General features: G+C 41.1%; 1 protein-coding gene across 23 annotated transcripts in view; it reads left to right on the top strand.

Moving 5' to 3' along the window:
* BIN1 (bridging integrator 1) overlaps nucleotides 1-26,247 on the top strand; it is a 556,732-nt gene that overhangs the window by 242,153 nt on the left and 288,332 nt on the right. For all 23 annotated transcript variants that reach the window (XM_086957148.1, XM_086957143.1, XM_086957146.1 and 20 more), the window contains exon 5: nucleotides 6,691-6,786. In XM_086957148.1, coding sequence (XP_086813274.1) covers nucleotides 6,691-6,786 — 96 coding nt within the window. The remainder of the gene's footprint in view (nucleotides 1-6,690; nucleotides 6,787-26,247) is intronic.

Genomic DNA, 26,247 nt, shown 5'->3' with positions numbered 1-26,247 from the left:
CTGCAACACCTCGATACATTACTACAATTTAACGCTCTGAGTCTCCATGTTCTTTGTCAAGGTATCTTCTCAGGTTCTCTATTGCTAGTATGGAGTTGCATCTATTCTTCACACCATCGCTGCTGCTGTTATCCATCTGCTGTGCTGGGCCATAATAAAAACGGGTGTGGTCATGACTAGCTCAGCTAGTCATGAGCACACGAGAGGTGTACCTCATGACGAGCTGAGCTCGTCATGAGCATCGAAGGGGTTAAACTAACAAACCATATGAACCTAACTTGCATATAAAAAGATATGCAAGCCAAATGGAAAACGGGTTTTTATGCAGAAAGAAATACAGGCCTACTTAGGACAATTTAAGCATACAATTCAATGGTGCACATTTATATTTGTGCACATAACCTACAAATATGACACTTATAAGTACATACATTCAGCATTAGATTCACGTTGCACATGTAAGACAACTAAATGCATGAATATAAGTAACTATGAGCTGCATTATGAATACTACTGTAAAAACAGTGCACACGTTTACATAACTTTCTCGTTCTAAAGTAATAGAATAAACGCTGCTGTAGAGGTTGCAAAAGGCTGACTGCTCTTTTCAAACCCTAGGAAACATTCTAACAGACATTTTGAGCTGCTTCTGCTAGTCTAGTAAAATGGGGAAAAGAAAGACAATTGAGACAGCAGCTGGTAGGAAAAAGATAGCTAAGACTAGTAAATCTGTCACATCTGCAGCAGATAATTGCACACTGGAAGCGATTGATGACTTAATTGAAGAGGTTGAATCCATGTTAGCAAAGGCGAACGGCACTGCACCTAAGGGCACTAAAATTATTACCACATAATTCAGTAAAAACGGCAAAGCAAGTACTACAAAACAAAGTATAATGCCAATTATAGCCCCAGTAATTTTACCCCATACCCCAGCGACCCCTATTGTTGGACAAGTTGATCCCTCTGAAATGGCCTCCCCAAGGCAAAATGTTAGAGAACAATTACAGTCCACTTAAAACTTCACAAAGAACATCACTACAGCTGGAGCCTAACATTTGTCCGAATAAGTTTACTCCCCTACTGGCCCTATTTGATAAAGTAGGGGAAAATCAACACCAGCATTGCCCCAAATAGATGGAGCTCGCAACTGTCGCTCCTAATGTCAAACTAGCTACGCCAAGCACACACCAGATTTTTGAGGATCTGAGGGCTGAAGTAGGGTCTTTGAGAACGATGATTGAGGGACTCACCACACTAGTTATAACAATACTCCAACATAGTTTGTCTTCCACACCTCTGGTTACAAGAGTCATGTGTTATAGCAGGGCAATTGCAAGCGGTATCACAAGGCACGAGTAACCACCTTCAGTCATATAAAGTAAACCCCACCCAGGGGACAATTTGGCGTCGCCTGCAACATCAAATAATCCCAGCAACTGCTGCTCATTCCAATCAAAAACCCTCTGATCTAAATGGGAATTCTGTTAATCACTATTCTACACGAGCAGGTGCACCGGATACATCTAATCATCAGAGGATCCACAATCTGTCTCAAAATCTGTTACCCCCCTCAGCATAGTAAGAACTATCCAGTATATACACACTGCACTCGACTGTCGCCAGCAAATACATTCGTTTTAGCAAATGTTCCAAAACCAAGCGCAAGGCAGGGACTAGAGGGGGAAGACTCCTTGATTAACAAAGCAATCCATTTGATTTGCCACGTCAGGACTTGTTGCTCGATGATCCAAGAGGATATAATCGGGGTGCACAGGTGTACATTATTAGAGCAAACAGTAGACTGTATAGAGTTGACACTAACAGGGCCAGAATTGGTAGACAACTTGCTCACTCTAGAATTCTGCACCTGCTCTCCACACTCCTTGTCCATCCAATTTAGACACTCTGTCCCCCACAGGTCTGCCCAGCCACTACTAGTTCAAGATAGAGGACATAGTAGTTCCAGCCTAGATAGAAATTATTGACTCTTGGAGGAAACTCACTGATGCATTAGATCTCAGCCCCTTCACTAACTCAGAGTGATACCAGACTGAATAAAGAACTCCTATGAACAGTGCCCAAATCACATACTAGTGGCTTTTAAACAGCTATAGAGACAAGGAGTGTTGTTAGTGATCTAAACAACTTAAATAAGCTGGAGGGGACTCCAAGATGGGAGGGTGTGTATTCGACCATAGATTCTAATACCCAAACAATTAAAACTATTGCGATAGGTTAAGAAAGTATGGCTATAGTATCCTGGAACTTAGCGGACCTAAAACAGAAGCTTGAAAATCCTGATTGGCATAGCTACATAAACAGATTTGATATCTGTCTCTTCCAAGAGACATGGCTGTTGATACCTCCACATACGTCGGGTTATAAAACATTTTATAAGAATGCAATTCCCAAGCAGAGAGGGAGACCATCGGGGCCTAGTAATATGGATTAAAATTACATTGGGGACGTTATCCACAAACCTTAGTATAGATTCCCCAGACCTGTTTGGCGATATATTTAAAAGATAATAACGAAAAACAGTACTTGTTTAACATCTATAATAGACCAACAAGGCAAACGTTAAATTCAGAGATTATCAACACACTAAGCAATTCCTTGGATTCCGTAGACCCTAGTGACTCTGTAATTGTATGTGGGGATTTTAATTGTGCCTACGAGCCACTAATTAGATTAGAAAGTGCCACAGAAGAAGAAGATATGGACCTAGGCCTGTCTCCACTAGTGGTTGGGCCTTCCAAACCTTGCACTAACGTAGCTCTACAGATATTACAGTTAGCTTTAGAATACCATTTAAGGGCATGTAATGGAACGGTACTCAATAATGGGGATAAAACTGCCTCTCTCAATACGTTCCAAGCGTGTTAGCACACAGTCGAGAATCTAATATATAATGCATAGCATCCATAGCTGGAGCAGAATAGTGAGCTTTAAAATAGAAATGAGGGATGACTGTGATCACTGACCTTTATGCTTCGAAGTAATTGGCCATTTAGCAAGGGATGACCAATTAACTATTGGTATACATGATGTGCAGCCCTTAGTAGGGAACAACCGAAGATCTATTGGGTGGCCGAAGATCACTGGTAGCATAGAAATTATGACTAACATCTATAATACTTTCGCAGAAATATTGGGTGCACATCTAGAGTCAAGCGATCTGCCTATAACATCTATACATGCTGCTCTGGTCTCCAAGCTAGAGCCCCTTTTCACCAAAAACAATAGGAAGAATTCAAAACCCAATCTTGGGGCAGGACTAAAGGTAAACCCATGGTAGACAACTGAAACTAGAAGATCTAAGTCCGCTTTTCTTGAATCAATAAAGCATGGAAGTGTAGATTCAGTGAGGAGTGCCAGGGATGCATACCGGAAAGCATTGGCTACTGCCGAGCGAACTGTGAGGAAAATAGCTGGCTGGATCTTCTGGAGGCAGCAAAAACAAATAACCAGGCACAGTTTTGGAAAATTATAGCATGGGGGGGGGGGGGTTGTAGTGTAAGGACCAAGTACGAAGAACAGAGCACTATCTGGACTCGGAGACTTGGACCAACCATTTTATTGAATTGTACTCAAGTTTTCGGCCCATTGTAGCCCTGAGATGAGATAGACGGCCTATTCACACAGAGGGAGACAGTGGAGTGATCATTTTCTCAATGCAAGAAACAGAGTACGCTATAGACTCCATTAAACCGGGTAAAACACTGGGACTAGATAGACTCTCTGGTGACCTATTTAAACATGACAAAAAGGTATGGGTCCCATATGTCAATGCTCTTAGCAACGTAATATCAGCCGGTGCCCCAATACCGGGAACATGGAAAGGGGCTGAAATCATCCCTATCCACAAAAAGGTCAGTAAACATAAATCCGACAATTACAGGCCAATTAGCCTGATAGACGTACTACAAAAAATGTATGCCAGGCAGTTACTGAACAGGCTTAACGACTGGATAGAGACTAATAGTATACTGTCCCCATATCTGGCAGGATTCAGATCCTGTACGAGCACAACAGATCAAGTCTGTTTTATCTGGAAATATATGTTAGACAGGAAGGGGCACATTCATGTGTCATTCGTTGGTCTGAGGGCAGCTTTTGACCTCGTACCCAGAAGCCTATTATGGGAGTCACTTGAAAAACAAGGTGCCACCCTAATTTTGTCACGCAGCTAAAAAGGTTACATAAATGGGAACTTCGCTAGAGTTCGCTGGAGTATGAATGGGGAACTCACAAAGCCAATTCTAATAGAAAGAGGAGTGAGACAGGGTTGCGTACTTGCTCCCACTCTATATTAACAATGTTGTGGATTACCTACAAGATCAAGTAAATGATCCACCAAAGCTAAATGGGAGTTTGGTGCTGGTACAACACCATTCTGATATCACAGACCGTAAAGGGGTTACATAATATGCTGAACAGTTTTAATAGATATTGCACAGAAAAGGGTTTAGAAATGAATGCAAATAAAACTAAGTACATGGCCATAAACCCACAATAGGGCCTCAAAAAGATCCTTGTTCTGAGTAATCAGAAAATAAAATACGCCACCAATTTTACTTACTTGGGCATATTATTGGACTCAAAACTAGCCAGGAATCAGCAAATTAGCCACTCCGCTTTAAGGTTAGCCCAAGGGTCAGGGGCAATCTTCAAGAAGGATAGCTCCACTACAAGTAAATATGTGACACCAGCACTTGAGATATATAAATGTACGGTCCAGGCAGCAGCATTGTATGAATCGGAGTTATAGGGCATAAGTGATATCAAACGACTGAAAATCTGGGAAAACAAATTTGTGAGGAGAATATTGGGATTACCCCAATCAGCACCACTCGTTCCAATGATCCACGACCTAAATCTGAAGCGAATAGGACACCTTGCAACCCTACGCCCACTGCTCTATTGGCTACGGCTATGGACAACTCCGGAATTACTAGTATATAGAGAAGGTGCACACAAATGATTGGATATTGATACATGTCTTACCTTTCCATGGTTAAGATTTGTCCGGAAATGGCTGATCGAGTTAGGTCTTGAATCGTATTGGAATAACCCCCACAGTTTAACGCCAAGCTGTAAAGGCAACCTGAAAATACACATTGAATGCACTTCATTGCCATCCAAGATTATGAAGGTTAGGGACTTGATTGACCTCCTTCTGACAGCTGCTGTTAAAACGATCCTTACTAACTGGAAAGACACAGGGAAAGCATCCTTCAAAAGTTGGTTCAACTGGATCACTTTCCTAAGGGGAGCGGACAACATAACACTAAATCACTCACCCAAAGGCTGCAAAAAGGGAGAGATGTGGCATACCCTAGACAACTACCTGGCCTCGCACAAACCACCTTAAGCAGCCCACACGTCTCATCAACCCTCACCTAGCTGCCTCCCTTCGCAAGCTCAGGATTCTTGGCTGCTAACTAAAACACCAATCTCCCTGTCTGCCCTTTCCTTTTCTCTTATCTCCCACTTTTCCTCTTATCTCCCACTATTCTTTTCCCTCTCACGAAAGCAACACACAAGAACATTACAGACTGCTAATGTCATAGGCCGTGTATGTGTACCCAACGTATAAGCGTACCATCATATCTATTGTATGCTAACTTCAACTAACGGTGCTATAACGAGACCAGTATTGCCTTCACTTGCTCTTTTCTATATATGTAAAGAAATTGTCTAATAAAATCTTATGAAATAAAAAAAAACTGAATTCCTTTTTATTAAGCCAAACCCGAATCACGAGGGTTTCCGTGATCAAGTACAACCGTTTCTAGCAAGATTTCTTGTACCTAAAGCTAAGATATACTACAGATCAAGTGCCATACTGCAGGGTGGGGGGGTGTGGGGGGAGGAGGGAGGGGGGAGTGGCGGGGGGGGTGCTCCTGTACTCTATGCACTACACGCACTTTAGGGCCTATAAATAACACCGAAAATATTGCACCTATTCTGTTTGCCTACTTGGCTTATGACAGGGCAAGAAGTAAATAGATCTGACCACTATGTAATTTGCTGGGATTTAGTAAACACCAATAGGCGCTGAGGGTATGGACAACAAGTGACCTACCACATGTTATATTTGCGTTGTCAAGATATTTGTTTATAGTGGGTCTAATCGGGAAGAGAATGGGGTTAAAACTGTGATGTACTAAAGATTAAGATATATGTGATCATGGAACTTCCCTTGGACTGTATAAATAATTAGACATCCATTCCTTGTATACTTCAAAAAGTTTTTTATTGAATGAAATTGTTTTATTGTGATCATTTGATCCTTTTACTGAAATCATGTAACATTTGGCTGGATATATTTTAGATTATTTTATGAATGATGTATTATAATGAAATCTTTTATGGCCTTTGGTCGAAATAAAGAATTTATATAATAAGAGTACCACCTATACATTTGTGTTATCTGTAGGCTACAATTTGAACACAATCTATTCCTACACGGGTCAATAAAATGAGTATCTTAGAATTGTAAATATAAAGACTTCCTAGTCAAGAACATGGAGACAATTCAGTTTGTGATGTACAGTTTTATTTATGGTGGTTGTTCTACTTAATATTATTGTAGCTGAAATGGAATCCAGCCTTTTTCTCATACATATGTGAGTGTAGTAACTATTTCTGATGAATTTGTTCCTTTGACTTTTTGTCTTCCAGAACAGTGACCTTCTCTGGACAGACTATCACCAGAAGCTTGTTGACCAGGCTCTGCTAACCATGGACACCTATCTTGGGCAGTTTCCAGATATCAAGGTAGCGTGCCAAACTGCAAAGTATTCAACCACCTTTATGTCAAATGTTAGAAAGAGATTGAGGTAACAAAGGGAAATAAGCCTTTCCTCAGATCCCTGGTCTTTGCTTGCCCTCAAGTTATAGAGTCCGTGTTTCTCAATAATTGACCAAGACATGCTTCCTTTAGGTTATTCTGAACATCCCTCAACCATACAAGTCACCCAATCCTTTTGCCTCGTCTCTAGCTGGCTGGTTCTAAATAATGCACCCTTGTTTCATATAGCATGCAACTTCATAATAAAAAAGCCAGCTCGTCATTCCAAAGATCTTACAAAACCTACCCCCTCCTCCATGTTACTTACTTCCTTACTACTACAACTTTTTCACCCAGCACGTGCATGTTGAGGATTTCTCACATTCCTGTAAATGGTGGAAGCCTATTACGTAGAAGTTGATGCCCCGATTCTCCTATAAAACACATTGTAAGTTTGATCTCCTGCAACACTGATATCGGTGTACTCTTAAGATCCTCGGGGACCTTGTCACCAGCACTTTTTTTTTTTCTTACACAAATTAGGCACTGTTAGTATAACGCGTGTGTGATGCAAAAGTGCTCTGACACCTTATGGATGGTATGAGTAGCAATATAAAACAAAAGAAATGCATGCAAGAAATGAACTGTTCACGTAACTTAGAACTTCTGTGCAGTTCTGAATCTTGATTAAATGGCATTTCCAGCTCCATCACTGATTATAAAGTTCCACACGTACTCCATCATCTGCAAGCACATGTTCTCTAACTGTTCCCCTCTGTATCCTTCATCACCTTTGAATGTTTTAAGATTGACATTGGTCGTCACCAACCGCTTCTGCCTACCTCCACATCTACCATTATCAAACAAAACAGTTTAAATGTGATGTTAAAGTGATGTTCCTATCAGACATTATCCTCCTACAACATATACCTGGGTACCTTTAACGTATACTGCAGAAATGAAAATTGCAAACGTTTCGAATGCCTAATATCATTCCTTGACTTCATGATCTCCATCGGCTCTTCAGTGCTCCCACTCAGTTGAAAGGATGCATCTTGGATCTAATCATCGCCATCCCACCTCTTATCCGCTGCAACCAGGCGTATACTTCTCATATCACTCTTCTCTCCATTTAATACTAGCTGCCTTTCCCTAACTCATGCACTCTTTCATGATGACATCACTAACCTGATTGTCACCTGCACAAACATCCATGATTAAACTACCAGCACTATGGCTTTCCTAACCGTGGAAGGGAAGCACCAACATCTGTCACAACTTTGATTCATTCATGAACTTAACACAAAAGGAACAATGAACATCTAATTTAAAACCAGTGGAGGGCATCAAGACTGGCCATCCTGCAAACCATACTTAAGGCACGGAGGAAACATGACGAAGTACTGAACTTGTACAGTCTAATCTCTTCCATTCTCAGCTATCACAACCACTAAATCCCCTGCAGGACCCTATATTATTTTCCTCAAGCTTGAAATCCACCACAATCGACTGCAATAAATCTAGACAACAATGAAGTCCTCTGTCAGGCCCACCTTGGCCCCTATTGACTCCACCCACATAGATCATTGCAAAACACTGTTGATTTTGGACGAGTTCAAGCTAGTTCTGTCTGAAGATCTAACAACTTTGTCAAAACCCTCAAACCAACCTCAGACTTCAGGAACCTCTTTCTGCCGAAAGTAATTAAAGATCACTGTCCCTTCTTCACTGAAGCCGGGTCCAAGAGTATCAATACCTCACTAAGTCATGGAGTTTTCCCTGACCTATTTAAACTGGGTCAAATCTCTTCCTTTACTGAAGGAGCCAAACCTCAACCCTAACTGTCCTTCGAACTACGGCCCTAGTTCCAACTTTCCTTGATTATGAAATGCACTTATTAAATTTGCTTGCTATCAACTTCAAGATCACATAAACAGATCCAATCTGCTTACAATACATGAATCTGGATTCAGTAATGGCTTTCACATTGTATTTGCAAATAAAACGGTTGTCTCACAGGCATGCCACCGGATTCAAGCCCCAGAGCTGAGCACTAGTCTGAGGCATTCTCAGCCGGAAGACAGCTCTGATATTGTCCTAAGGGTGGACAGTTTCATAGGCTGGATTAATAGGGCCTTAATAAATTAGCCTCCACCAAAACAAAAATCATTAGAAGAGTCAAACCTACTGTGCCATGGTTTAGTGACACACTCAGGGCAGTGGAAAAAATCTGCCGTAGACGAGAGAGTCTTGAGGAAGGACTATAACCATACTCTGGAGAGTGAGCAATATAGATCCTCTATTTAACAATATAAAAATATCCTCTCAAAGGTAAAATCAGCTTACTTTTCTGAACAAATAAAAGCAGTTACAAACTCAACAAAAGCACTCTTTGGCTGTTAACCAAACTCTTAACTCCAGCGACCCATAATTCAATGGAGGGCAGTCAGGTCTTCTGTGATGCTCTGGCATGTATTTTTTCAACAGAAAGTGGAATCCATCTTTAATAAATTCTCTAGCAGTAAGTTGTAGGCAGGAATAACAATGTAATCATGGCTGGGCCTCCTGATTAGGCTACCTTCAAGGAGTTTGTTCCAGAAATAGTGGATCAAGTCTTGCAGAATATCTTCAATTTAAAGTCAGGATCACCATTGGACCCCTGTCCACCCTGCATCTTTCATTTAGTTTCAGACGTAGTAGTGCCACATCTGACAAGCATATGCAACACCATGTTTAGTTCGGGTCTATTTCCAAAACAGTGGAAGGCCGCTTCCTTGCTCCCACTGTTGAACTTCTCTCTGGGTGAGCAGGATCTTAACAACTATCGCCCTATTTCAAGACTCTCTTTCCCAGCAAAATTGGATGATAGAATAATGAGTTCAAAGTTTTCTGTATTTGTGGAATTTAACAGCCTTTTAGATGACAAACAATGTGGTTTTAGAAAAGGCTTCAGCATGGAGTCACGCTTAGGGTTGCAACAGAAGAGATCAGCTCCGCAGTGGATAAGGGGAGGTGGGGGGATATGCTTCCCATATCCTGTTAGGTCTATCTGTGGTATTTGACACCGACAACTGTGACCTTCTTATCTCTCTGATACAGACACTGGGGATCCAAGGTGCTGCCATAAATATTTTGAGAATTTCTAACTCGCTGGATTAAATCAGTCTACTATAAGGGCTTCACATGGAATCCTTCACACTGCCACGTGGAGTTCCTCAGGTCTCAATTTGTTCGTAACCCTCCCCCCCCCCCCCCCCCCCCCCCCACCCCCTCCTTAGCAGCATTAATCGAATCCTTTGGGATGCCCATAGTTTCCTCTGCTGACGACACTCAAATAGCAGTCTCCCTACTGGATAACAGCACAGATGTAGATAAGACCTTCTGTAGCCGTATGAGTGCTGTAGGCCAGTAGATGGATCAAAATGGCCTAAAACGTAATTTATCAAAGACCAAAGTTATTTTGTTTGACAATAACCCAGCATTCTGGACACAGGACTGGTTACCTGAGGAACTCAGCACTTTACCTTCACCAACCCAGAAGGTAAAAAATCTGGGTGTCTTGCTAGACAACAGATTAACTTACAAAGCACAAGTGAATAGTCCCCTCTGCCTCCTTCTTCGCCCTGCGTTCAGTCAAGAAAAGCCCTCAGTTCCTTCTTGCCGATTTGTTAAAGACTGGTATTATTGCTCTAGTATCATCTGGAATAGACTATTGTAACGGTCTATACCAGAATCTACCAAGGAAATCATTGAATAAACTTCACGTCCTACAAACCGCAGTGGCTCGTATGCTGACGAAGGTCCCTAGATACGGATCAGCCTTCCAAGCCATAAAAATATTGCATTGGCTCCCGGTAAAAAAAACCTGATTGCTTTTAAAGGCCTTTGCACAGCCTATAAAGCTCTCCATGGCCTAGGACCTTCTTATATGAAAGATAGAGTAAGATGTTTTCCATCCAGGAAGAAATCTTCACTCCTGCTCAGCAAGATATCTGGGTGTGCCCACCTATAAACTTGCTTCCTGGGGAGGTAGGAGCCCAGTGTGTTGCACCGCCCGGAACTGGAATCGGTTACTGGTGGAGTTAACAATGGCCCACTTTTTGCTGAAGTTTTAGGAAGGACTTGGACTTGGCGTTTGAGGCAGGATTAATATCCCCGTTTTTCCTCCTGTTTATCATTTCATCTGTTTTTTGAGCAGTGCCAAGACGTCCTCAGGCATTTGTTTGCCCTTTATAAATAATAAAGTCATATAGCGGTGTAACATGCCTCCTTGTCCTCCCCGAACTTGCTAACACTTTTCATACCATTAACTGCAGACTTTTGATCTCCATACTCAATCAAAGCTTTGGTATCAGAGGTCCTGTACTTAGATGTTTGAATCCCATGTATCAAACCAATTCCAAGCTGTCGAATATGAGCACAAAATATGTAAACCTATTCCAATTGCCTGTGCTGTCCCTTGAAATTCCATTCTGGCACCAGCTCAACTTATATGTAGAACCATAGTGGGAAATCTGCTAAGGACCTCAGGTGTCCAGTGACTGGTATGTGGATAATATGCACCAAAAAGCTGCTTCCGTGCATGGCGTCTATGCCTTGGCACCCCACCCAAGTGATGATTCAAGTCTTGATGTTGGACAATTGCCTTACAACAAACCCGCAACAAAAAAAATAAGAAATGTGTTCTTAACTGAGGTTCAAGAAGTCCTTCTTCCAGACTGAATTACCACCATTAACGTCTTACATCTCAGGGCGTCTCACGGACAGCTCTATTGGGATTACATTAGATTCGAACCCCTGCATGATTCCCCAAATCAACAAGCTGGCCAGGTCAGCTAACCTAAATCTGCATACTCTAAAGACATTGAAACCACTATTATCCCTTGCCTCCTAAATTCGGCAGCTCATGCCCTCATTTTTAGTCTCGACTTTGGCATGCCATTTTAGTGGACATAACACAAAGTGCCCTCATGTCATGTAAAACTGTTATACATGCCACAGCAAGACTTCCTCCCCAAAAATCAACCACATACACTTATCCTGATTAAGTTGCATTCCACGCCACCAAAGCCATAATAAAGTTCATGTTGAGATGTTTGGCTTGTAAAGGTGCTCACCTTAACTCCACACGCTACCTTGCATCCGTTTGTAACCAGTCAGGCAGCTCCAGAGAAACAAGAAGTAAAACAATAACCTGATACTCAAATTACTTGCATTCAAAACGACACTCATTCAAACGCACTCCTTCTCTGGTGCTTCCTCACTCCTATGCAACTCACTGCCAACATATCTAAGATTAAAACCTACTCTGATGTCCTACCGCAAGCACCTCACATCTCATCTCTTCAAACAACAGTGCTCACGAAACTGTGGTAGGCCTCTCCCATATAATGCTGCTGTCTTAGCTCTTCTGATAGAAATCTGCCTATTGCATTGTTATCTTCAGATAATCATCCATTGTAGACTGTTGTAGGTTGCTTTTTAATGATACTTACCTGTTCAGATGTTATTACTATCCTTGGATCATGTTAATTATAGACTGTTTGCCTTGGTTGTTCTATGTAAAGTTCCATTGATACCTACATCTAAACGTTGCTGTTTTTAGATTCATTGAAACTCTGGATCTGGGATACCGGAAAAAAAATGTTGATGGGGAATGCACCAGATCACAAGCCTAAAGCTTCACAAAACCGTTATCAACAACACAAACTGTGTACCAGTACACACTTGCGGGCCTGATCCCCAAACGTGACCATCTTTGTCCATGTTTACATATTCCCTCTGCTAGACTCAAGACATAGGTGCTCAAAGGAAAAAAAAATCCAACATCAAATTCATTTAAAATACTGACATAACTGCTCTTTAAAACACAAAGCTGCAGTACAGAATCTTTAAACAAACTACACTAGCTATTCTAAAGCAGTTAATACATTTTCATGCAAGAGTTTCAGAACCATGCCACCCCCCTCTAGTGAGGTTTTAACTCTAGCCTTTTAAAGTTCTTATGGAGTGTCACCCTCTGTTTCCTAAGCTGAACTTGCCCCCACCTGTTTGCATGACCTGCCATGACAACCTACATTTACCTTTGCTGTCTAGGGAACCTACCTCACCTTAGCCAGTCTCCTGTTTGAAGCAAGTGGCTGTTTAGCAGTTGCATCACATTTTCAAACCCGCTCCATCCTGTAAAGATCAGATGAGCTTCGGCTTTAATCAGGCATCAAGAATAACCTGGCATCCATTAGAGATGCTATCCTGTATTTGGTATAGGAAATATTATCTGTTGCTCAGTGCTCAAAACATTTAACTACCCGAAGTGGTTGACTGTTTTGAGTATTGAGCAGCAGATGAAATCATCAGGCATGCAGGTTTTCCAAGCAGCTTTACTTGCTCAGAGGTTCTGAGTCAGAAAACGTGGCTATAGTACACTGAAAATGAGATGATAGTTTTCTGTCCCCTTCATTTGTAGCAACCACTGGCTTCAGGTTAGAGACATGTTCAAGTTCATATTGCTAAAGCGTCCAACTGCTTTACTACTTTACATTAAACTCCTACCCCATACATCCTTTCTTAAGCTTCTGTGTATGAACGACCTTTATTCCTGTCTCTGGATTTGTGTAGCAGAGAAAGTAAAACCCTGAAACCTGCCTGTTGGAGGTATGTGTGCTGTAGATATACATGCTTTGCACAAGTCCGCCATCTAGTGTTTTGGCTCAGATGATTACCAATATTTTTGTTCCAAGACGTTTTTTTCAAGGCACAAGGCTGTGTGACTCCTCCTCTTGTTGATACTGCGCATAGTTATCGACGCCATTTCCAGACTGTTTCTTCCACCAACGGGTTCGGATGTAATCTCAATTTCCTATTAATCAATCAATAGGATTACCAGTTTTCTTTCCGCAACCAGATTCAGTTGCAGAAAGAGATTTACATACTTTAGACATTAAAAGCTCTCTCATTCAGAAGGTCTAGACAATTATTTATTGCCTCACACCCCACATAGGAATGGCAATTTCTAAATCTGAAATTTCAAGATAGACAAATGTATCCAAACTTGCTATGCTAAAGCTAAAATACTTTTACCTCTTCAACCTAAAGCTCACTCCACTAGGAAAGTAGGAGCTTCTATGGCGTTTTAGGGAACATTCCTACTGCTGATATTTGGAAAGTAGCAACATGGTCCACTCTTCTCACATTCACAAAATATTGTTGTGTGGATGTCTTTGAACGTCAACAAGCCAACATTGCCCAAGCTGTTCTTAGAACTTTCTTTCAAACAACTGCAACCCTCACAGGTTAACCACTGCCTATAGGGAGGGACTCCTTTACAGTCTATGCAAAGCATGTGTATCTACAGTAGACATGCTTTGAATGGATTATGTTACTTGCCATGTAAGCATATGTTCTTGGCATGTGGTGCTGTAGATTCACATGCACCATCTCTCCTCCCCAGAAACCCTGAAAAGGTTTCAGTTTATGTAATTTACATACTTAAGTGATATTACTGCCTGGACATCACATTACTGATACATTGCTACTCCATTCTCACCTATCTAAGGCAAAACAATCTGGAAATGAAGTTGATGACCATGCGCAGTATCACCAAGAGGAAGAGTCACACAGCCTTGTGACTCAAAGAAACCTCCTTGGAACAAAAAAATTGTAATCAGCAGAGCCCAACACTAGATGGCGGACATATGCAAAGCATGTAAATCTACAGCACTAGATGCCAAGAACAGATGCTTACAAGGTAAGTAACATAATTCTCCTTCAAAAATGGGGCTTCTCCTGACTTGCTTAAGGTAAGGAAAACATTTATGGCCAGATGACAACTGTCTCTTTTTTAAAAAAAAAAGTAAAATAAATGAATACAAATTCCTTGTTTGAGCAGTTGATTTGATCTAATTGTATATGCACAAATAGCTGTAGGTGTTCTGGCACTGCAAACTGTAGGTGAAATACTGAAATGCAAATACAAAGGACAAAAAGTATTATTGAAATAGATGGATTTTTAAGGCTTTGTGGAACCTAACTAAATGTGGTTCCACAAGATGGAAGAGCATTCCAGGTCATGGTTGTAAATGTAAATGTAAATGTACAGGAATTTATATAGCGCAAATCACTGAGCGGTTTCTAAGCGCTTGCTTAGGGAACCCGTCCTGGTATTCCCCTGTGAGATAACCCCGGCAGGGTATCCGCAAGGTGAAAGCCAGGCATCCCGCCGCAAGGGGCCGTTGTGGAGATTAAGCAAGCTATTGCCCAGAGTCGCAGAGTGTGAACCCGAGAATCAAGTAGGCACCGGAGCGAGAATTGTCGAGTCCATGGACATTTTAGGACTCAAGACCCCGCCGAGCCGGGAATTGAACCCTGGTCCCGGGCTGACCTCTGCTTCCAGGTCTGCCTCCTCTAACCAGTTAGCCACACTTCTTGACATCACAGAGAAGGCACTACCTCCGAAGCAGTCTGTATGAAACCTTGGAAATAGAGTCTGAAAATGAAGGGGACAAACTCCGAGGTCATACCTCAACAACAGTGAGGATATGGACTTCTTGTGTAGACGATTGGACCACCTTTTTGCAGAATAGAGTGCCTTACCTAAATAGGGATCTCTTTTGAATGAGGAGCCAGTGAAGTGTTTTAAGGTGTGCAGAGATCTTAGAATATCAAGAAATATTCAGTAATAATCTGGCTGCCACATTTTGAATAAGTTGTAACCTCCGAGACAGATAAAGAGTAAGTCCCACAAACAAGGCATTGCAGTAATCCAATCTGTTAATGATCAGAAACTCCATCAACTGTTGTCTGAAAGCTGAGGGGATGAGTAGTTAAACCTTTATAGTATTTTCATAATAAGGAACCAGGTGGATGACTCCTAAGTCCCCACAGAATAAGTCCATCAAGATGAGGATGAACAAAAGGATTACCGAACACCATGATCTCAGTATTATCTGAGTTGAGTTGGAATGAGCTTGTGCTGATCCAATAGGCAACCATTACCATTGAAGACCTAATCCGACCCATTTTCCAGATGGAGAATGAGCTGAGTGTTGTCAGTTGAAACATAGATTTGGAAGCCAGATATGACATTTTATCCACTAGGGGCGCCAGATGGGTATTACAAAGGGTTGAACTGAGAGCAGACCTTTGGGTAACTCTGAACCCTGGACCATAAAAGATGAATGGTATGGGGCAAATAAAACTGCCAGTGACTGGGAGCTGAAAAGGGATCTAAACCAGCCAGGAGCAGACCAGCTAGGCAGAGACTGACAAGTGGGATGTTATGAGAGACTGTGTTGAAAACTGAAGAGAGATCTAATAAGATGAGGAACACACCTCCCAGAATCCAAGATCATACAGATCATTGCTGGAGGTGATCAACATAGTCTCTAAGCATAGTGTAGGTATAAAGCTGGATTGGAAAGTATTTAGAATGTTTTTATTTTCAATGTGTTGGGATAGCCAACACTTAATCCAACTTTTCAAAATCTTTTCCATCACTCGGAGGAGAGAAATAGGACGATCCATGGAAAGTGTCTTAGGGTCCAAGGTAGGTTTCTTCAGAAGAGGGACAACAAGTGCAGTTTTACAGAAAGACAAGACTACACTGGTGGTTAAGGATTGATTACAAATGGACGTCATCAATGGGGCAACAGATTGACATTAGTCCTGTAGATCTTGACAGGCTTTGGGTCGAATTGGCGGCCAGGATTAATGGAGAGAAATTTTGTTTAAATAATTTCCTTAGAAAAAGGGTTAAAATTGATCACAGCACTAATGTGCATGATTGGTTTCTGGCCATAAAATTGTTGGAATAGTAGGCAAAAAATATCCAGAGCAGTGAGATCTTATTGTGGAACAAGGCAGCTATGCCCAAACACAATTGTTGAGCAGATTGAATCTTACGAGTGAAGGCATCCCAGTTATCTAAAGAATTGTACACAGTATAAAAATCCTTTGCGGGATTCTGAGTGGAGAGAATATTGTTTTAATAATAGTTGGAACAGACCTCCGATAACAGCTCCTAGTATAGTTTCAATTTTGACTTGTAAACCAGTTTATCAGTGGTGATGTATGTGCCTTCAAGCCCTTTCCTCCTTTTTACATTTGCGTTTGGCTAAGATAAATAACACTCAGTACTGTAGTGGGAATTATCAATTTTCTTAGGGAGAGTAACATCAAATGCTTCAGTGACCTACGTATTGAAATATTCAGTATGCTTATTGATATTGTGATTTATACTCCAGGGCTGGTTGGAATGTTATTAGAGTATTGTTTAATTTCTTTGTATCCAGTTTGGCCGCTGGGTGACACTCCATGTGTATTCTAATTATAGGATGGCCTTGTCCATGGCCCTCATTGAGTACCCTAAATGACTGCTTTGTGGTCGATCCATAAAAGATCCAAGCAAGGGCAGATTAATAAGATCATGTCTAGCAAAGACGTGGTCTAACATGTGGCCATCCAAATGGGTGGACCCCTGCACTTGTTGAGTGAGATTGAAAGTGAAGAACGTGTCCAGGAGTTCAGTGGCATATATGTCCAATGTATTGACTGTATATGTAGAGATAATATAATCACCTAGAATAATCATATTATATTATATCATATCATAATCTAGTTCTCAAGGCCATCTCCCTTCTTCCTAGATTCTCTTGATCTGACTAGGCCTTCAAGTTATTAATGTCATGCTTTTCAAACTATGCACAGTTAATACCGTGGTACATTTGCCAAAAAGTTGAGTGACTGGTGGATAGGTTTTTTTTACTCTGATGCCCTGACCAGGCTCGTGGGGGTAGGTTGTGACGGCTGTGACCGCGCATATCTCCGGAACCTGACCATAGGCGCAGGTCCCACGAGAGCAGACTGCGAGGCGCCTTAGTAAATCTCTTAGGGTCACCACTCAATAGCAGTACCTGTCGGCCTGCCTTCCTATTGACCTCCTGGAATAAGGTTGTACATTAAGTTTTAATTTTTATTCACTGTGTAGTACTGAGCACTTAGGTCCTGAAGAATTGCCACTGGAGCAAGAAACATGTTGACCTGACCAGAGGGTCGTAGATTTCCTGCTGAGCACACTTCTTAGCACATATCTCCCCTCCCACCATTTTTACCAAGGGTGTCAGCCACGCTAATAAAAGTCCTTGTGGACTGACCCACCTTTTTTATTCACCACCACTTCACGACTACACCTTCACTTGCCCTCTCACCCACACGCACCATATGGCCGGATAAAAGGATCTCTGATAAAGAGCCCCTTTACGGGTGCCCGTCAGACATTGCAGCGCCAGTCTGACGAGGAGCAGAACCCATATGATGAAGCATGACATCTAGCTTGCTAGGTGTGTGAGGGTTTTAGGTCCAAAAAGGGAAATGCCCTTTTCCCTTTTTCCTTTCCTTTATGCTGCACACACTCTTGTCTCTTACACTCTTGTCTGGAAACTCTGTACCCTTCTTGTGTTACTGGTGGATAGGTACCTCCACTCTGTCGTGTAAAGTTGGTCCTTCTTTTTGTTGAGAAGAAATATAGCCTTCATATTGTGCACTAATGTTGTGAAACCTGAAGATGTCGACTGCTGGAGGCCTCTCTGTGGTCTTACTTCTGAACAGCTGAAGCCATATGTCTATATAAAGTGGATCTCTGCTTTATTGCTTGGTGATAAGGGCTAAAAGCCTTGTGTAATATTAGGTAATTTAGTAGTTTTACTGTAGAAGAGGTGGACTTTATGACTTAATGGGAAGGACAACAACCAGTTCCATCTCACCTCACCGTATTCCTATTTCCACACCACATTTGACTTCAATTCTTTATTTAGGATTTGGAACTTAAGAGGTCCACATAAACCATGACAAAAAATAATTAAAAAAAAAACCAAACTTTACAGAAATAGCAAAAGAAGACTTCTATATTTAAACATTTGCTCAAACTACTTTCATTTACATAGCAGCAACCTTGATACAAATAAAAATAAATACATGTAGGGTTAAAATACTTAATTATTGGTCAAATTATCGCATCATCATTGCAGCAATCCTAAACCCACATAAATAGAAATTTTTAAAAAATTACAAAATGTATAATCTTTTGTAAAGCATTACTTCATTTTTTGGGTGGAGGACGACCTTACATGCCATCTCTATTGATTTAATATCATTCTATAGAAACATCAGCCTTAAGAGGAGGGACAAACAAAGCGTGCATTATTGAGATCCTGAATCCCTACATTGCACAAATTACACTTGTTCCCCAGATTTCTACAAGAGGCCCAATTTGCAGTTAGCTAACTTAGCGGGAGCACATTCATTTGAAATAGTGTCCAAAATCTGTAGGAAAAAGGGTAAAAATTGCTCACAGCAAATAAAGCAGAAATCATTATATAGCAGAAATAGTCAGTTTGAATTGAGAGTTTTAAGAATATCTTTTGGTCTTGAAAGGGCAATGGTCCTTAAGAAGTGTTTGCGTCATGGGATTATGATTAAAAATGGCAGATAGAGGGGTAAGAATTTGTTCATTGAATGTGTCTGGCCTTAATAATTTTATCAAAAGACAAAAGGTAGCAGCTGAACTGAGATACATTTCCCCGGACATACTCTGCATACAGGAAACACATATTCCATGGTCTTAAAGGGAGGTGTTAAAGGATTTGGGATATTCATTGGTAGTAGCGACAGGGCAAACCAGCATGATAAGGGGGAGGCTATTTTTGTTAAACAAAATCTTGTTGAAACCGGGCGGACACTAATGGACAAAAATGGACGGTGGGCAATTGCAGAATGCAGCTTTGAAGGAAAGAACCTGACGCTTTGTACAGTGTACGGAGCTAATGTGGATGACCCGGGAGTATTAAATGAAGTAAATTTGGAATTGGCCACTTGGCGACAACCAGTGGTGCTATGTGGAGATATTAATATCAACCTGACGAACAGAGCATTGCAGGACGGGGTTGATAAATATAAGGGACGTAAACCAAAAGTATATAGGGCTTTGCATAATTTAGTGAGTGATCAAGGGCTGGTGGATGTGTGGGGTAACTTGAGGACACCGGATAATGGGTATACTTTTTATTCTTATCCCCACAAGAAGTTAGTTAGATTGGACTTATTTTTTGCCCCAGTGGCAATACTGGGCCCTGCTACAGTGAGTGTTTAACCCAGGGTCTCATCGGATCATGCTCCCATAGTACTGAAGATACAAGGAGGTTCAAACAGACTTAAATGCTCAAATTTTACGTTTGACCAGAAGCTGGGGTTAAACAAGGAGTTTAAGGCTCATATGGAAAGGTGGATTCGGGCTTTTTTTCAGAATAATAAAGGAACGGCCACTGTGGGCATAGTCTGGGACACCTTTAAAGCAGGCTTTCGCGGCGAATGTATGAGCTTTCGTTTCTGGCAGCAAATGAAATTTAAACAAGAACTAGCAATGTTATATGGACATTTAACTCAGTCTGAAATTTTATTAACCAATGCTGTTGTTAGAGGTTTGAATGATTTAGCAGATTTAGAGAACCAGGTGGCAATAGATAGAGCGAAGGTGGTGGGTTTCTGGAGCGCAGAGAACGCAAGAAAGTACTTAACATCTAGAATTGAAAACATGAGTATGGTGAAACAATTGGGAAGAGGCTGGCTGTTCAGTTACGGATGAAGGAGTTTGCCAGAAACATTCAGGTGATGAAAGATGTCATGGGTGTGTCTCATTCTGATCCTCCGCAGATCCTAAAAAAATTTCAGCAGTTTTATTCTGAATTATATGCACAGCAAAGTGGGACAGGAGATAGATTAGATTGGGTGGAAATGCTCGCAGTGGGCCTAAAAATACTAGACCCAATATTAGCTCAGGAACTTGAATCTTTAATAACTGAGGAGGAGTTGGAAATAGCAGTGAGTAGTCCTGCTTTTGGAAAAGCATCAGGCCCTGATAGGATACCTAGTGAGGTTTATAGACCGTTTTATAAAATTATTAAGAATGAGCTGCTAGTTGTTATGCAGACGGCCCAGGCGGGCTTCCCTCCGAGCTCATGGTCAGATGCTACGATAGCCGTTTTTTGCAAAAAGGTTAAGCCGCCGGATCAGGTAGGATCCTACCGTCTAATATCTTTACTAAATGCTGACAACAAAATTTATTCTAAAATCCTTTCCAACCGATTATCAGAATGCATGGTGTCTTTAGTATCACAACAACAGCATGGTTTTATACCAAAAAGAGGAACGGTAGAGCATGTCAACAAGGTTATCACGTTATTTGATATGGCAGCTGTGAATAAAAATGAGCTAGCGCTTATCATACTTGACGCTGAAAAAGCGTTCGATCGGGTTCAGTGGAGTTATATGTGGAGACTTATGGAGAAAATGGGATTCGGATCAAAATGTATTTGTGCCTTACAGGCCCTTTATTTAACTCCCACGGCCAAGATCCCTGCTATGGGCTTATTTTCGGATTCCTTAAATATTGCATGGGGAACTCGACAAGGATGCCCGTGTTCCCCCCTTTTGTTTGCCTTATATATCAATCCCTTTATTGAGTTATTGAGTCCAAGTAACCTGATCCCACCTTATCGTGTGTCTGAATATATTTTTTCTGTTTTCGGGTATGCGATGATATTGCTGTGGCAACGACTAATCCAGCTACTGCCATTAAAGAGATTGAGCGGTTGGCGAAGGAGTTCGGAAGTGTAGCAGGATATAAATTAAATGAGTCAAAAACTCAGATTTTATGTTCGGACTCATTAGCTTGGCAGGACGAGAGAGTGGTGAAAGAGGCTATGTATCTAGGTATTCAGTTAAAGGCTAATATGACCGAGTTAGTGGACAGTAATTGGAACACACTAATGGTTAAAATTAAGAACTCTTTGGATAGGTGGGAACGACTACATCTTACCATTATTGGACGTTCAAATATAAAAAAAATGAATGTGTTACCAAAGGTACTTTGCCTGTTTAGGTCAATACCTCTAGAAATCACCAAAGTTAGGGTACAGGCTCTACAGTCGATGTGTGGCAAATTTATTTGGAGCCCAGGAAGACCTAGACGGGCAATGAAATATATGATATTACCATCTGCTAGGGGAGGGATGGGGGTGCCTGATTTTTTTTTATATTATGTAGTTTGCTTTTGTACTCAAGATGAGGGTTTTGATAAGGGGGGAGTCAGTTGAGGATGCGGCTTTTGCCCCCTCTATTTTTGAAATGCAGTTAGGGTCAATTGCGAAACAATCATTATTTATTGAGCTAGATGGGAGTTACTATAAACGGACTCCTTTTAAGGTAGTCATTGCTGCATTTAAGGTCTGGAAATCGTTTGCCAATTCAATGGCAATTGGGAAAATTTCTTATTATACTCCTTTTAAAACTTTCTGGCTTCTCCCCGGGATATTCTCGGATGACATGGCAATAAAGTGGCAGAGGAAGGGGGTGAGAATGCTAGGTGATATGTACAAGGAGGATGGAATTTGTAAATCATTTGATGAGTTAAGGGATCAATTCTTTTTTCCCAGGTATTTTTTTTTCAAATTTTTACAAATACAGGATTATTTATCTCGGCGTAGGGTGGTTTTTCAGAAAAATAAAGTAGTTGGAGTCAGGAAGCTTGTAAAAATAGGAATGTTATATCAGTTACTGCTTACCGGGAAAAGTGATGACTTAGATAAAGTCAGGTTGAAATGGGGGAGCGCATTAGAGGATCCCGAAATAGTTATAGAAGATTTGCTTTTGCTATCCAAGGAAGCGTTAATGTCTGCAAATTTAAAAGCGACATTTTTTAAAACTTTGTTTGATTTATACTACACTCCGCTCCGAATGGCAAAATGGTGAGATGGGAATGATGGTAAATGTTTTCGTTGTAAGGCTGATGATGCAGTTAGTATACATATTTTTTTCAGTTGTCTAAAACTTCAATGTTTTATAACAGGAATTGAAAAGTTTCTTGCTTATGTAACTAAAATGCCTGTAGATATAACCCCTGCTATGATGCTGTTGGGGAAAATACTGAAGGATCGGCCCGTGAAGCCATTGTATCAACATCAGCATTTTTTTTTTTTTGCTATGACTGTTGCACGGCTATGTATAGCTACTGAGTGGCTTCAGGAAAAACCACCTGATTTTCATCAATGGCGTGTTAAAATGTATAGTTTATTTAAGTTGGAGTGGGGTCTCTTTTCTATTAGGGGTTTGACGAAAAAAATTGGGTATAAAAATCTGGAGTGCGTTTCGGGATTACTTTGAGGACTGATAGTGGATGTCGAAATTTACAGAAATATTGGTGGAATAATGAAAGATAGGGGTCCTAGTACCGTGGGCAGGATGAGAATCTGGAGTATTATTTGAACTCTCTTTGTTGCAATGAACTTGTAAATGTATATAAATTGGGATTTTCTGAACTTGTTTTGTGCTATTTGCTGTGAATGCAATAAAAAAATGAAATAGTGTCCAAAATCTGCGAAGTATATGTTCCAAATTCCAGGTAGGTTACTGCATAGCTACCTTAAGGTGTCCAGATTAAATTCTCCCCACCAGCCTTTTCTTAAGCATACATACCATAGAATCTCTCTGAAAGCTAACAAAGCTGACAAATGGCTGTTAAATTGTGTAGGAGAGAGGGAAGCTAGGACTTCTTCCTGCAAGTCAAAGTAGCTCAGGCAAAATCCCAAGAAAATGAATATTAACCCTGCTGTGAGCGAAATACTTCACTATTCATAAAACCTCTCATGGACTGTTTTTGCGTCGATAGCCCCACCGCATCACTCTGTTCAACCCCTGCACATAGGGGCTTATCAAACCAAGTTCCAACCTCATAGCAGGGGTCGACATAGAGAGTTACAATTAAATAATTTGCCTAAAAGTGTCCCTTATATTTTCTCTAAGAATTCAAATTTTGACACAATAATAGAATATAAATCATATAATGGGGTCAGGTGGATTTTTGCCTTAAAAACGGTTAACAGCTGAGTAAAATGTCTTCACTCCATTGCAATATAAAAAGCACATATCTCATTATCATGCGAGGAGGCCTTGGATGAACAAAATTCAATATGGGCTTTTTCCAGCATATTCCTTCAACAATTTCACCTAAATAAGGGTATGACTTTACAATCTCCAGCTTCTCTATACCTGAGCCCCAAACATATTTGCTAGTCTTCCCAGCCTGTCTACTTTTTAGAATCATTACCTTGCTTTTTGACATGTTGACCTTCAAATAGTGCAGAATGGAATACTGTTGTAAAGACAGCAACTTCTAGTTCAGGCCCATGGGTCCATGATCACAATGTCAACTTCATACATCAAGCAAGGGAAAGGACGACAACCTATCTTGAGCGCATGTCCCTTGTAGAATGCAAGGCATTCAGAAAGGTCCAAGACATACAATGAGAATTGTAAAGGGGCGAGGAGAGAACCCTTTTTCAGGCCATTTTTTGTTAAAATTGTAGAGGATACAGCTCAATCCCCCAAACCCGCCCTCCCCCCAATAACAGCTGGCATCCTTAAGTACATTAGTTCTTTGCCTAGTGTTTGACGTCCCCCCCTATCAAAAGCTGTAGAAAAAATCTATTAATGCCACATAAACATTTATCCCTTGTATTGAATTATACTTTTTCTACTATGAGTTTCAGCATACATATGTTATCAGGTGTACAGTGTTTCTTTCTAAAACCTGCTTGTTCAATCGGGAGAATTATTTCCTCTTCAACTCATCCCGTAGGGTGCTCCTAGATACTCTTGACAATATTTTCCCTACTGCATCCTGTAATGCTATTTGGCGATAGTTGATTGGAAGATATCTTGGACTCTTTTAATACAAGGGGATTAAGATGCTTCCAGACCAGGAAAGAGGGGTAACACCATACTGATAATAGTGGGCAAACAGGGGAGTAAAGTGAGAAGCCCACAACAAAGGCTCCCTTTGTTTGTAGTAATGGGCACTTCGTCCAGGCCCATTGGCCCAGAATATCTAATTCCCTTAATAATGTCCATAATTTCGTTCATAGAGGAAGCACTGTATACTGGGGAAGAAGGGGATGCAATAAAAGGATAATGCGGCAACACTGAATTAACATTGTCAGAATAGAGATCTTCCAGATACACTCCAAACTGCTTCAATTATAAGAACAGGGAGGGACTTAATCTGGAGCCGCAGCTCTCAGAAATAATTTCCCATTTTTTGTTGTCATCCTTGCGAGAGGCTGCTTCTTTTAGCTGTACCCAATTATAGTCTTCCTTTCTTTTCTTCAAGGAGCATTTTTTCCCATCTCTTTTCCTTTTCAGGAGATAGATTAATGCACTTCGTTCAGCGCTAAAAGACCGATATTGAAGCCTCACTAATCTATTTATCTCCCTGTTTAAACCAATAACCGGATTAGGATGTGGCCTCTGGTCGAAGGGTAAATTAGTTGAGTTACAGGCAGAGAGCAAGGCTATTAGACCAATTCCATGCTATGTTATTGGATCATGGAAAGAAGCTGTAGATCTTCTAACAGCGCTGTAAATGATTCTTTTAATTTTGCAGATGCTTTGGCATTCCAATACATTCCTGTATTGGGTCTTGTGAATCCCACAGATATATCTTTAACATTCTATAAGTTCCTACCTCCATTAGAGGTCATGTCTATCAGACAAGAGATCACCTTATGATCACTATGAAGGCTATCCAAGACTTCCATATGTGAGAGCATAGTGAACATTTGACCTCTTTCCTGCAAATTTCTGCTATTTGTGCAACCCCCTCTACTTTCTCTTCTCCCATACTCACCTGAAACCTTGGAGTTTATACCCTGCATGACCTCTTACTTTAACAAGTGATCAAACACCCTGTATGTCTCTGCCCACCCTCCTATTCAAAACTTAACTACTAAATTCCCCGGCCATTTTTCCCAGTCCCTAATGTTGCCACCAGTCACTTTTTGGGTTTTGGGTGCAGGCTGATTTGTTTAGGGCAGGTGGAACATGTGCTCCGGTGAGATATCAGTTAAGTCCTTGGCTGGATACATTTGTGCCCAGAATGATTGGGACTAACAATGTGTTGGAGCCTGGGAAAGCATTCGTTTATCTATGATTCTGGCATGAAAAAAGGTTGCAACCCTGTCAAATATCTTTATTTCAATTCCATGTAGACTTCCCCATGTCTTTGTCTTATAGGTCCTTACCACTTTCATCATCTCTAGAACATGGATCACCTGGTCCTTCACCTCACTCTAGCTTTCCACTCTTGGGGTCGCCTGATTTGCTTCTTGTTGTTTTTAGCCCATTCTCCTTCTTGCCTGGACCCTCTGGGATTGCACCTTGATGTACCAGTCCTCACAAGAGTCTCTGTTTCCATACTTTGTTCAACCTGCACGTGCCCTATTCTGTGGTGACTCGTACCACTCCATGCTTACCCTACCCAAATCTTTTGCTCCCTTCCTTTCTTAGCCTTCCTGGCCTAGATGTTCTGATCTTTCACCATGCCTCACCTCTCATGTAAAGGT

The sequence above is a fragment of the Lissotriton vulgaris genome, chromosome 2_1 (genome assembly GCF_964263255.1).
Source record: "Lissotriton vulgaris chromosome 2_1, aLisVul1.2, whole genome shotgun sequence".
NCBI lineage: Eukaryota > Metazoa > Chordata > Amphibia > Caudata > Salamandridae > Lissotriton > Lissotriton vulgaris.
The sequence above is the reverse complement of the archived record's forward strand: the minus strand, read 5'-3'. Positions and strand labels throughout refer to the sequence as shown.